Source organism: Syngnathus scovelli, chromosome 2 (assembly GCF_024217435.2).
Source record: "Syngnathus scovelli strain Florida chromosome 2, RoL_Ssco_1.2, whole genome shotgun sequence".
In the NCBI taxonomy this organism is placed as follows: Eukaryota; Metazoa; Chordata; class Actinopteri; order Syngnathiformes; family Syngnathidae; genus Syngnathus; species Syngnathus scovelli.
The window spans coordinates 20,709,828-20,722,880 of NC_090848.1; the positions used below are offsets into that span (position 1 = coordinate 20,709,828).

Here is a 13,053-nt window from a genome sequence, read left to right on the forward strand (position 1 = left end):
ATGCACAACCAAGACTGAAAAGTAACCTATGGGTTAGCAATGTTCAAACTAAAAAAAAAAAAAAAAAGCTTTGTACCTTTATCTTGTTTAATAAAGAGACTGTTTTAAATTCAGCGCAATCTGCTTGTTTTGTCTGAAATGGAGAGTCTACATGTGGAGCAAGATGAAAAAAGCCAGTTTGTGTAAAGTTCTTTATTTATGAAAATAGTTTATAATAAAAACATTGAGTCAAGGTTCTTTTGAATTTTACGCACACTGCTAATTATGAACCTTGACACACAGCAGCAAGACAAAGTCACACTTTGTCATTTTGGCACATTTAAGCCAAAACTGGTTCCTTCTGTACCTATTGTATAAAATAAATGCAACTGGTGATTGTATCAAACAAAGGTCCTACTTAGTGTTCTATTACGAGTAATAATTGTTCTCACAAAGTCTCCTGGGAATGAACAAATCATGCTTGGAGACTCAAGGCAGATGAAAGAAGCAGCATTCATTTTGACGTTTAAAATGATCTCATCATTAATACTGGAGTAGCATGAGCAGTGAAGAGACAGACGCCTGGTATAGTTATCATCCAGCCACAATATTATGACCACTTGCACAATAAATGTTAAATTAATACAACATAATCTGAATGTGTCAACCAAAATAAAACATTACCTATAGCGTGCTATAGGTCTTCTACTCGACAATGCCCACCCTGCATTTTCGACTGCACTGCGACACCCTAGGTACTTGATTTAACCTTGTTTATCCCTAAGCAACTGGTCAAACAAGATAATGACATGATGCACTTTGTCCAAGAGCCCTTATTGATAAAGACTACAAATTAATTGGATTAAACGCCAGCGCTTAGTAAAGGCAAAATATTTGATGTAGCTCCTGTTTTTACCATCATTATACAGTGTAAGTTGGCAGAATGTTGTGGCTGCTTAGTGCATACTATGACATGGATAATCACAGGCAAAAGTGTCTGCAACACTATTATCACTAAATGCATTGGCAAAATTTCACCAAATTACAAATTGTGGTTTAAAAAAAAAAAAAAGGTTAAAATGCAAATTATTCACAACGGCTACATTTCCCTAAATGTAAACATACTGAACTGTTTTGTAAAGTGCTGTTTGAACTCTCAGTCAGGTACTATCATTTCAACATTCACTGGCCAGACATAATTTTGTCCTATCTTTCTCTTGTCATAATCTGCCATTTTTATCCCCTTTTCAATAAATGCAGTGGAAGTCTTCTCTTGGTATATTCTTCTAACTTCTTCTTCTTATTATTATAGTCTTTTGATTAGGAGTGCACTGATCAATCCGTGCTGACTTTGACTTTGATTTCCTTAATTTTGGGGAATCGGCGATCCCTTGAAATAAATCTGATCTTCTCCATCAATCTCATCTCCCTCTGCAGAGGTATGGAAAAAGTCAGCTACTGTCTTCTGCTGTGCGATTACTAATAGGCTTTTCATTTTGCAAAAACAAAATCAGGATCAGCAGGTCAAGCATTGTAAAGATGGGTGATGGGCAAGAAATTGTGATCAGTGAACCCCTACATTTGATTCCACTTATATTTTACCCTTTGTCTTTGCGTCATCAGGTTCTGGTGCCTCATGCGTCATCACTGCTATTTGGACTTCCCAGGATAGCATCAGGAGGGAGCAATGGGGAGACGAGGTTCAGGTAGCCTTGTTCTGATGGCTGCTGCATGGAGACAGATGCTCGCGTGCCTTCCGACGTATGCTGACATTTGGTGCGGGAGATTGCGTCCAATAACTTCCAAGGGTCATAGGGACTGGACGTGAGGCTGGTGAATACAGATGTGAGACAGGGCAGAACGCGTCTCGTGAAAGAAATCATTCAAATCATGCTTTTTCTCTCATGTGACATCCATACCTTAAATTTGAAGTTTGTATGATGCTGTCACAAAAAACTTTCTTGGAATTCTGTTCAAATGACATCATCAATGTGTTAAACTGAGCAGAAGAGGGACACACTGAAAAGCACTGAGCCATGCCTCTTTGATTGGTCACCTTTCATCAATCAGATGTTGAGCTAGAACACTTCGTTTGTGTGCGTTACCTCATTGCTGTTGAAGGACTGGGCATTCCTCAAGGCACGCTCCAAGGAACTGACCTGATTGGACAGCCTTAGAGTTTGATCCTGCAGTCGCCCGTTTTCTGCTTCTAAGACAATGACCCTTGGAGGGACACAATATTCACTGTGTTCATCTACTATGAATACTGATATTCTATTATCACCTAGTTGACTGTTGTCGTTTAAGTGAGGCAAAGTCCTTCTCAATGGCAAGAATGGTAAATATGCACAAGACAGAATGATACCTATGTTGGACAGTGGATGCTGCCCTCATGCCATTGCTGCCCAGTTCCTCCGCCTCACTTATCTTCAGCAAGAGCCTCCTCCTCTCTTCCAGAAGCTTCTCATTTTCCTCCATTACACTATGGATGTTCTCCTTTTCCTGTAAGGTTCAGGGGATTTGTAAAACCCTGTGCAATTCACGAGTCATGCACTTTTGCGCCAGGACATGCATCCAAGTCAGTTACACAAGATGGTGGCATGTGACAGCGTAATAGCTGACCTTGTTCAAGAGACTGGTGGCCAGGGCTAAGTCATTCTCAAGTTTCTGGATGGTGTTGTCCCGCTGTGCAGTGGCTTGGAGAAAGCCCTGCTTGGCTTGATGTAGTTTGCTCTTGTGTCTACTCTGTTTTTCATCGTACTTCCTAGTTGGAGTCGCAATGAAGCTCTTAATATTGCTATCTGACATCTCAGTTAGGCATGTGACTCATGCTATGATCATATTTGGCTGAGACAATGTGTATAATAAAAAAAATATTACGTTGCATTTCATGTTAGAATAACATTTGGGCTCACCTGACGTATGTATTCAATTGCAGGAAAACCTGCTTGAGCTCTCCCTGCATTCTGTCACAATCTAGCTGACTGGCCGCTAGATCATCCTTCAATCTGCGACAAGAGGCTTGATCATCTTTTATCTGAAAGACAAATAAGCTTTGACACAAGTCTCATCTGGACAAAAACATCTCAGGATTCACACTGGGGTGCACACCATACAGTGCAATAAAATAAAACATCAGGGATACCAGCATGGAATTAAAAATAACAGACTGGGGGAAATGAAGAATTAAGATGTAGTAACAATCATAAAAATGTGATAAACATTGCAGTTAAATGATCCTCATAATTTTAAATAACAGTATTTCATGTTGAGAAAAAATCATATTACATTCAAAATTCTTCTAATGAGTGGCTTTAAATGAATCTAAATATAAAATGTCAATTAATACCATAGCAATGTAGGTCAATGGTGCCACAGTATTTTCAGTGATGTTCATCTAAGTTCAAAGCATTGCAATTGCACAAAATATCATTAAAGCTTCCAGGGACAAATTATTGACAAAAGTATTAGAATATTGACTTTCATTCCAACAATGCACATGTAAAAAAGATATATTTTTTGTAAAGGCAATGGTCCACAAAAATTTTTCACACCGCTAATCTGTTTCATGAGACGACATTTTGGGTTATTTACATACACCGACCATATGCCACATTCCAACAAATTTTATTAATTCAACGACAGCGCTGTAAAGTGTCATTTTGTCGGTGTGCATTGTCTTACAACTATAATGAATCAAGTTAGCACCTTAATGTTCTCTGTGCATGATTGGTAATTACGTACTTGTGTGTAATGTCATTTAGTGGTAACAACATACGGCATTCTGTACCTCCTCTCGGGCTTTATTAAGTTCTGCCTCCATCTGTTGTGCTCGGTGGCTGAGCTCGGCATTGGTTCTGGTGAGCGAGGCCTCCTTCAACCTCAGGGAATGTACCTGGGACTGGAGCTCCTCCTCACGCTGCTCTAAGAGCTTCCTGAAAAAGACAAGATAAAGGATGAGGTCAGCTTGAGATTGACGGGGCATTGGGTTGGCCATTCTGATTTAGGACCTTTTGATCTGGTCATCCTGCTGCTGAGCTCTCAAGGAGGTTAAAGTGTCAGACAGATCTTTGCTGTCCCGTTCCAGGCGGCTGCTCTCGCTGGATCGAGCTTCCTCCATGTGCAGCCGGTGTTGTGTCGTCTTGAGCTGTTGCTGCAGCTCCACCACCTGTCAGTACAATCAAATGCAACTGACAAACCGGCGCTACTCACTACCTAAAATATTGTTAAAACCAAACAGAAATAGCTTGTTTGCTGATAATAACCTGTAAAATACATTTTAAAAAGAACTTTTAGACAGCACAGACGTTGACCAAAATCAGCCGGGTGAAACACAACCATCAAGGTTTTTCTAGATTTAGAGACTAAAATGTAATGCGTGCATTGTGTGCATCAGGACAATGACCTTTATTTGTCTTTAATCAAAAAATAGTGGTCAAGCCAAATGCTTAAGTCTCCTCCACTCCCTACTGACCTTTTTGTCAGCAGTAATGACCTTTGCTCTCTCAGCCTGCAGTTCTTCTTGCAGACTTTTGGCGACGCTGCGATTAGCTGAATTGCGTGCCAGCTCCAGCTCCAACTCTCTGATTCTTTGTTGCTGACGTTCTGATGCAGCCATCTGAGTGTGAAGACTCTGCTCCACCTGGGCCAGCTTCGTCTGTGCCTGGTTCAGCTCTGCAGAAATCTAAAAGAGCCAATTTGATTTCCTTGAATGTATCATCACTCCTCCATTGAGAGTTTAAGCCCGGGTACACACGAAGACAGTTGGGCTGTGATTGTCCTGATCTTACACCTTCTTGCCCAAGGATGTCAATTACCCGACAACCTTATGTCCTCTACGATTGTCCTATGAAATTATCCTTACGTCTGAGGTGTGTTAAGAGTGGATTTGTTCTGATAATGGGGCCAAAATTAGGTCAGGGCTGAGAAGCTTAAACAAGAAACCTAGCCAATATTCATCTTAAAAACGTCATGTGTATGGTAAGCAAAACTACTCTTAAATTTTGACTCCGTAAACTGTGGCAAGAATGGAATGTAGCCAATCAAAGAACTGACCAACGAGGAGGCAGCAGAAAATAAAATGTCTTACCCAATGTCTTTTTCTGTATAAAACTTGCATTCAAAATCTTTTAAGATTTGAAAAATTCTTATAAGTGTACCAAGCCTTAGCTAAGAAATACTACACAGCTGTCCAATGAATACAAAACACACCTTGAGTTTTTCATTGTCCAGCAGGGTGTTGTGCCTCTTCAAGTCCAAGTTCTTCTCCTTTTCGTAGCGCAGTTCTCGTTCTGCAGAGGTGAATAGACTTTGTACCCTTTGCAGGTCCTGCTTCAAATGTTTAGCCTCCTCTGCCTTCTGACTCAGGACTATGCCCAGGGACTAATGAGGAGATGGAAAAAAAAAATCATATAAATGCCCGATCTAGATTTTATTAAAGGTAAAATACAAACCCAGCTGAATAAAAAATGAAGAAAGCATTACACCTCTTGCACTGTATTCAGATCATCAAAAACAGCACAAAACATGCTAGAACATGCTAAGGACGTCACTTTAGGGATAAATCTGTTCACGATCTGATATGAATCTTGCATTACAACTACTGTATAAAACATAATTATTATATATAAGTATAAGGCATAGGATTTCTTTTGCACTTAAGGATTTGCCAGAAGAAATTCAATGTAGCTACCTGATCCAAGCGTTTCTCGTTGGTCTTCTCCACTGGATCAAAAACTGACTCTGATTGAAGTGACTTTAGGGGGCCGCAAAGTGTTTTATTATCCAAACAGAGCTGTCCCTGATGCTGCTGGAGCTGCTCTTTGAGGTGCTGTATCTCAAGCTGCAGTTTCACTCTTTCCTCTTCAACCTCCAGCTTCTTCTGGATGCTGTCGCTCACTTTGGCCTGCAGGTCTACCACCTGCCGCTGCTCAGAGGCCATTTCATTCCTGGGCAAGGTAAAAATGTAAGCCAAACAAGAAAGCTTTGCTGAGCCATCCTCTCATGGGCCAGTCATTTCTCTCCTTTCAGCATTTCCAAGCCATACGTGAAATTCCACCGACCTGAGTTTGCTGTGTTCTTTCTGAAGGCTGATTAGTTGGTTGGTCAGCTGTTCAGCCTGCTCCTGCAGCTGGTTCACCTGTATTCTGTTATCCCGGAGGTTCTTTTGGGTGTTATTAGCATCTTTGTGATGCTCCAACTCACTCTGAAGTCGACGGTGAGCTCGCTCCATCTGGGCTAACTGAAACACAAATGGTCATGGCAACATATCTATTTTTAATATTCAATGCATATCCTGATTTGATTGTTTTAGAAGACCCCAGCGTGTACTCTATCATAAAAATTGCAAATTTTATGCATGTCAAATTTAGCATAGAATGATATCTCAGTCCTGCTTTCCATGTGTTGGTTTACAACAAAAATATATTGCAGGAAGACCCAGAAACGAGGTTGTGCTGTGCTCATGCAACCTCCTAACAAGATGGGAATAAAGTTAGTTGGGAGCCTAGCTCATTGTAAATATAGCAACTCTACTATGTGAATAAAACATCTGGTAAACCTTCTCCTCCAGAACTGCCTTTTCCCCCTTGACTTGGTTGAGCCCCTTGATGAGGGTTTTCCCTTGTTGGCACTCAGTCGTGAGACTGTTAACCTCAAGTCTTAGCTTCTTCAGCTCTCTCTCACCAATCTGCAAAGCCTTGATTGGAATGAAAAAAAGTCTTGTTTCCATTTCAATTTTTACACAGTGAGAAACATGCAACACATAAAACGGAGCCATGTAATCTATAATTACCTCTTTGTCTTTTTTTAAGGCAGCCTGAGCAGCACTGAGGTCGAGCTCGAGTTGTTTCCTCCAGTCCTTCTCCTCAGTCAGTCGAGCTTCCAGTAAAGCCATTCTCTCTGGGCCATTGTCCCGTAGGTGCTTCATATACAGCCACAAAGAAGCATTCCGTTTCATTGTAATTAACTTTTCTACACTAAACAATCACATAAAGGTTCATTCAAAGTCATGTCATGATTCAAAATTGACTATCAGTTCGGTGCTGCTTTGCGCGCCAGTTCATTACTTTTTACCCAGATCTTATTGTCACCTCTCCACTGAAATTTGTGGAAGGATGGGACAGAAAAAGTCCCTGTAAAATTTGGGATCCAGGTTTTTTTTTTTTTTTAGGTAACATTGCTCTGCATTTTTGGACACTGAAATTTTTCAGTAAATGATGCCTGCCACTTCTTTCAAAAGTGTCTTGGACATAATAACAACAAACTACCGTTTGTTCTAAGCAAAAAGGGAAGTAAATATTAAAAATAAAAAAAGTAAATGTTTACAGTAAATACAAACCATTCTCATGTATTTACATTATAGTGACATATCTGTTACAATAACTCTTATCACACAGCATTTCTTACCAGCTGCAAGAAGGACTCTGTGCTTTTGACCGCTTCGCCATTCTTTAACAGCTTTTCTTGAGTTTCCTGCTTCTTCAGCTCTCCCTCAAGGTTTTTGATCTGCATGATCAGTTCACACCTATTACTGAGTAGGTGGCCCCAAATGCCAACTTAAACGCTCTCTGAATAAAGGACTCGCGAGACTTGCCCAATGGCAAACTGACAACCTTCTATTATTCTGTCAAAATATTAACAATCACTCCCCTAATATACAGTATTTTGCAGGGAGAGGGAGAGGTTAATGCCGATCATTACCCGTCGATGTAGTCCCTCCAGATCTCCGTCATGGCGAAGCCTCTCCTCCTTGCTGGCATTCTGGGCCTCGCCGAGTAGAGCCTCCAGCTGCTCATTCCTCTCCTCCAATTCCTCCTGCTCCTTGCGTAGCCTTTGGAGTTGACGCTCCAGCTCTCTCACCTGTACTTGTTTGTCCTCGATCGCTGCATGACAGCTGGCATAGAATAGGGTGAGTCAGTATGATACCATTGACGAAAAGAGCATTGTGAAAGACTACACGCTCACCGTTTGTGAGTTGGATCAGAATCTTTGGTTGAAATGCCAGACATGTGCAGCTCACTGCACCTGCCGTTTTGCCTCCCATCCTCTTTTAAGGAAGCATCTTTATTTATGTGCCTTGTTTCCAACTGGACAAACACAATCACACGCTGCTGTTTGGGCTAAATTTGAAAAGACTTATACAATAAAACTAACCTGCACGAGAAGCTTTTTCTTTTCAGACTCTAAAGAGGACACCATCTCCCTGAGACTTTGGTTGTCAACGTCTAGTCTGTCCCTTTCGTCTTTGGCCTGCTGAAGCTTCATCATATCTAAAAAAAAAAAAAAAAAAGACATCCTGTTCATATTACTTAGACTGAAAGCATATTACTTTGCAAACATTCATTACTTAAAAAAATCAAAGAGTAACCAGCCCTCATCAAAGAAAATCTGTTTACAATCTAGTAACACTGAGATGAAATAACGCCCCACGAGAACAAACTGTACAGTGTGAAACAGAAAATGTCCACATTCTCACCGCACTGCTTTAGTTTGTCCACTTCTCTCTTCAGAATGTCTAGTTCTTGGAGTGTTTCCTGAAGCTCAGACCCTGAGATTAAAAACATTGTATTTAAAGTACAAATACACTTTATTTCCTTGCAGATGACTGTAGAGACAAAACAGTTGCAAGCAGAAGCTAAACAGTAGCTGAAGAATCATGACATGTTGACCTGCAAGCCATACATGGAGTATTTAGTGTTCTTAGAGTAACACACCACAGGGGTCTAGGCTGTTGCTTTTGGCCATGTCCAGTTCATTGTTGAGCCTTCGGATTTCCTGATGAGCCATCTCTAGCCTGCTTGACGCCTCCTCCAAGTCACGCTCCAGCCGCCGGCGTTCATTATGCTCACGAGACAGCTCTTCATTGTGTGCCTGTTGACAGGCATTAATGACGGGTTGATCAGAAAGGGGGCTTGTGAGGGGTTAAAGTGGGTGTTGTCAGTGACATGCATTTTGAAGATTGAGTTGAGTTCATCATCGTCACACGTCTGCAAAGTAGTGAGAGCTATCAGAAGACAGGTTGTATTACAATTCACCTGGACAAGTGCAACAACAAACAGCTCTCATGCTGGCAATTGCGACGTGGCCCTGTAGCCCATCAGCTTTCATCACAAGGACGTTAGTGAGGAAAAACATTCCTGTGTTCATGCAGCTGCCAGTAGTAACAAACAATGCCACAGCGAAACCAGCCGCAGAAGATACTGTTGTTTTAAATCATGGCAAAGTTAGTTGAGTTAGGTAGTCTTGAGATGGAACCTACAGGGGTAATATTGTTTTTGTTCTGAGCAGACTTGTGCAGCCCAAACAGCTTCTTCCATGGAGTCTGGGATGAACCCTGCTGAGAGCAAAAACCGGTGTGTGCAGAAACACCCCAGACAATACATTAAGATTAGAAGAGGACAAAAGAAGGCCCGGGAAGTCTTTACACTGGTTTCTTTGACCAGCAGAAGGCAAAAGAGTTTATAATGAAATGGTGACATAATTTCTTCTCTTGACGTCAAGGCTCAATGACTATGGAAATATTTTGACTGTATTCTAAATTGTGCTTTTATTATGCACCATAAAAATAAGATGATGATGAAAATCACATTTTTCGTGCCTGACAATAATAAAAGTCACAAAATATATTGACCAAAAGGAGAGCTTTTAAATAGTGTATGTTCTTCACCTGTATCTGGACATCCCTTACATTGCCAGACAAGCTCTGCCTCTCCAGCCTTCTCTCAGCAGCCTCAAGCCTCTCCAGGAGTGTTGCCCTCTCCACCAGCAGGTAAGCTACCTGCTCACTGGGGCTGCTCAAGCCCATCTCCCCAAGGTCTTCCTGTGCCAACATCTCTGCCATCTCCTTGCTCTGAATCTCTATAAGAGAAGTTTTGTCAAACAAGACGGGGAAATAAGACTCACAGGACAACAGGTATAATTTGCAGACTACTCACAAAAAGTTTGAGCAAAATTTGAAACGTGCTGCAAGTCTCACCGTTCAGCTCATTGTTAGAAAACAGAAAGTTGTGTAAAAAGTACTGAAACACGTAACATGCATTCAAAAGTTTAGTGAGGGTGAAATTCACCCAAACTTTCACCCTGAATATTTTTTGTAAGCAGAGTAAATAGCAGAATACGTTCATACAGTACATTAGCGTGGCGTACAGCAAGGTTGCACTGGACCCACCTTGTTGTTGTCTGATGCGGTGGAGCTCTTTTTGCAGTTGTTCATTGTCTCTTTCATAGTCAGCAGTTATGCACTCACGCTGTTGCAGCAGGCCACGGATATGCTCTACATAACTGTCCACCTAACAAGCAAAAGCACACATTTCAAAAGTAACAAAAACATTAAAAAAAAAAAAAGAAAAGTAAAAAGCAGACCTCTGCCAAGGTTTCTCACCTATTGAAAAAAAATTGTCATTATGTCTTAAAGCGCAAAAGAACAGCAAATAATGAAACAAAACAGCCAATTTAAAAAAACACAAATAACTGATCACAACAACAATAAAACAAACTTAGCGCTGAGTGATCGATAGGCCCTTTCCTCCTGTGGTCTAGGCAGCAATGATTCTGATCTCTCTCACCAGTTTGATTAATTAAGCAATATGAATTGGTTATTGAATGAGTAGGAACATGACAATCTGTACAAAGAGTCTTACCTCCTTCATCTCGTTGGCCTGCTGGGAGCGCAAAGTACACAGCTCTTGGGAGGACTGCTGCAGCGCCGCTTCAGTGTCCAGGAGCCGCCTCCAAAGGTGGCACTGGCGCTCTTCGGGACTAGCCTCCAGAAGCAACCCATCCTGCTGGAGCCGTGCGGATATCTGGTCCAGCTCTGTATGCACCTGAGGACAAAAGACCAAGCACATTTTTCAGGATTCCTTAAAAAATATAACTCTTGACAAAAGCTCATGCAACAACTTCCAGTTGTCGAGTTTGTAAATGCGTGATTTAAATAAAGAGTGAACCCCTGCCGAGTGGTGGTTTGTTATTGACAAATCCATTTTTTTATTTTTTTTTTATTTTTTTTGTGGAACCTCTTTTTAGCTATATGCTGAAAACCTCGCCGAATCAAATTTTGTGTAATCTTTTCACAACACCCTAAAATACTATGTATGCTGGTGTCAATTACTCACGTTTTTTTTTTTGCTATTTGTGACAGGGCTTTATCCCTGGTTCTTAAAAGTACAGTGAAACCTGTACTACGAACGCCTATACTTACCAACATTTCGAGATACGAACCGGGCGAGGGTAGTTAGAAGAGGGTATAGTGAATGTAGAAATTAAGCACTTATTAAAGTGAAAATTAAATTAAAATAAAGAGTCCTGTCAGTGTTGTGGGGAGCTGATGCTGGCTTCATAGAGTACATGGGTGATGACTACAACTTCAGAATGGTGTGCCAACACTAAACACCTGTCGCTGAACTCAATACCGTACTTCACAGGCCGTGTAACTCGAGCTGGCCCCTCATGAGGCCCCAGGAGTGGCCAGTGACATGCAGCATATTGTAACAACCTGTGTATCATGTCTCAGGGGCATGTTGTCTTTAAACACTACATAAATTACGCTATACTACTACAGGAAGGGACTGAATGACACGATAACGTTTACAAGAGCAGCCAAAAGATAACTATAGTGACCAAGGGTACCAGATGTAACCACACAGCCATGCGGATTCTGATATTCTAAAAAGTAGTAAGCAGATGCAATGAGAGGCACAAAAGCCGAATCAGAAGTGTGCATTACAACTGACTGCATGTCATAGAGTGAGAGAAACAAACCGAAGCAGGCTGTTAATAAAAGCAGGCACATCAACAGTTGAAAGGTTTACCTCTTCGTGGTCCATGGTGACACATTAAGTTGTATGGAACAGCATCTGGCAAGGATGGAGCCTGGCTTCTGTGGTTGGAGGGGTGGAGGGGTTCTAGATGATGATTAGTCCTCGTACGTCAGTTGGATGTCATGTGCCAAAGTTATCTTTAAAATTCCTTTTCCGCCTCATCGTTGCTGCAGAGTATACGAAACATAACCTTTATATGGGAAGAAGCGGTCTGAAAATCTGTGATCCTTGTTAAAGAGGACTTGATCCAATGTGAAACCCAAAGCAGAATGAGATTAGTCCGGACAGATCTACTGAGATGCTGAAGTAAGGATTTAAACAGATCCAAGTGATATCTACATAGTGTATTTAAAGTCCTCTACTCATCATTCATTATCCACCTCTTGCAACTAATGTGGGGTTAAGTAGCTTTATTTTCTTAAATTTTCAAAATGTCTGACAAGGAGGAGCAAGGTTTTTTTTCCCAGCAGACTTACACACCACTTGCATTCCTTTTGCCCACGCAAGCTCGGCCAAGATGTGGTTTAGCCCCGAAAGCACATTTTAAAACGCGACATTCCTGTGTTCAGTTTAATCTACTGTGCACCCATTCGGTTATGTGCTAGGCAAATGACAAAGTGAGTTGCAAAGTTTAAATGCTGCGCTAACGCTAATCCAGCTAACGCTAGTCAGACTCTCCTCTGAAGTCAAGCTGGTGACCACCGTGGTAACAGAACACTTGGAAAATAAACGCAACACTTCGGAGCTGTGTCTTGAGGGCTGTGAAATATTTTACTCACCATTCAGCGACAACTAACTTAAGCAAACGGGTAACGTTGTGCGTGCTAAAACGAAGCGAAGTGAACTGGCTTCCACGAGCACCTAGGCAACGGAGCGTACCATTTTGTAGGAGGGGGACAAGCATCCGTCTGGTTTGGGTGATTTCAAACACTGCCAACCATAACCCAAGCCAGAAACCATCCCGAAAAACCCAACCCTGGTTATCGGGACAACTCTATTTAAACCCTTCTTTTTCAAAACTCTTTGTAGAAAGCCTAATACTGTCTTGAATGCTGACTTTAAAACACTTAACATTCCATGAAACCCTAACACCAGTTTTGAACCACTCATTTGAAGCCTTAACCCTTGTTTAAAACCTTAACATTGGCTTGAAACCATGATTTGAAATCTTACAAATCTTAACTCAGGCTTGAAACCCTAACATTGAAATTCAAAACCCTAACTCTGACTTCAAACGCTACTTTGAAACCCGAAC

The 13,053-nt window shown here is 41.3% G+C and overlaps 1 protein-coding gene across 5 annotated transcripts; it reads right to left on the reverse strand.

The window, feature by feature from the left end:
* Positions 1-177: 177 nt before the first annotated feature.
* ccdc30 (coiled-coil domain containing 30) lies at positions 178-12,716 on the reverse strand. Of its 5 annotated transcripts, XM_049753156.2 has the most exons (27): positions 12,578-12,716; positions 11,790-11,965; positions 10,620-10,802; positions 10,148-10,268; positions 9,647-9,837; positions 9,239-9,313; positions 8,694-8,850; positions 8,456-8,527; positions 8,134-8,249; positions 7,945-8,066; positions 7,681-7,873; positions 7,387-7,485; positions 6,773-6,901; positions 6,539-6,676; positions 6,042-6,220; positions 5,672-5,927; positions 5,191-5,361; positions 4,454-4,663; positions 3,990-4,147; positions 3,770-3,914; positions 2,895-3,016; positions 2,602-2,743; positions 2,345-2,481; positions 2,085-2,202; positions 1,899-1,948; positions 1,582-1,809; positions 178-1,410 (listed from the first exon to the last, which is right to left on the reverse strand). In XM_049753156.2, exons 2-26 carry the CDS (start codon positions 11,802-11,804, stop codon positions 1,614-1,616), a joined length of 3,495 nt encoding a protein of 1,164 aa, XP_049609113.1. In that variant the 5' UTR covers positions 11,805-11,965; positions 12,578-12,716; the 3' UTR covers positions 178-1,410; positions 1,582-1,613. The 5 variants fall into 5 exon arrangements, with proteins under 5 accessions (XP_049609113.1, XP_049609114.1, XP_049609112.1 ...); XM_049753157.2 differs by having other exon boundaries at positions 178-1,809; positions 9,668-9,837; XM_049753155.2 differs by having other exon boundaries at positions 178-1,809.
* Between the last annotated feature and the right edge of the window lie 337 nt (positions 12,717-13,053).

Excerpts from the sequence above, each read along its gene's own strand:
- ccdc30 (XM_049753156.2), bottom strand. Across the intron at positions 7,486-7,680 it reads TGGAGGGACTACATCGACGG|ATCAAAAACCTTGAGGGAGA; the intron begins GTAATGATCGGC and ends CTGATCATGCAG. Across the intron at positions 1,810-1,898 it reads ATACAAACTTCAAATTTAAG|CCTCACGTCCAGTCCCTATG; the intron begins GTATGGATGTCA and ends TGTATTCACCAG.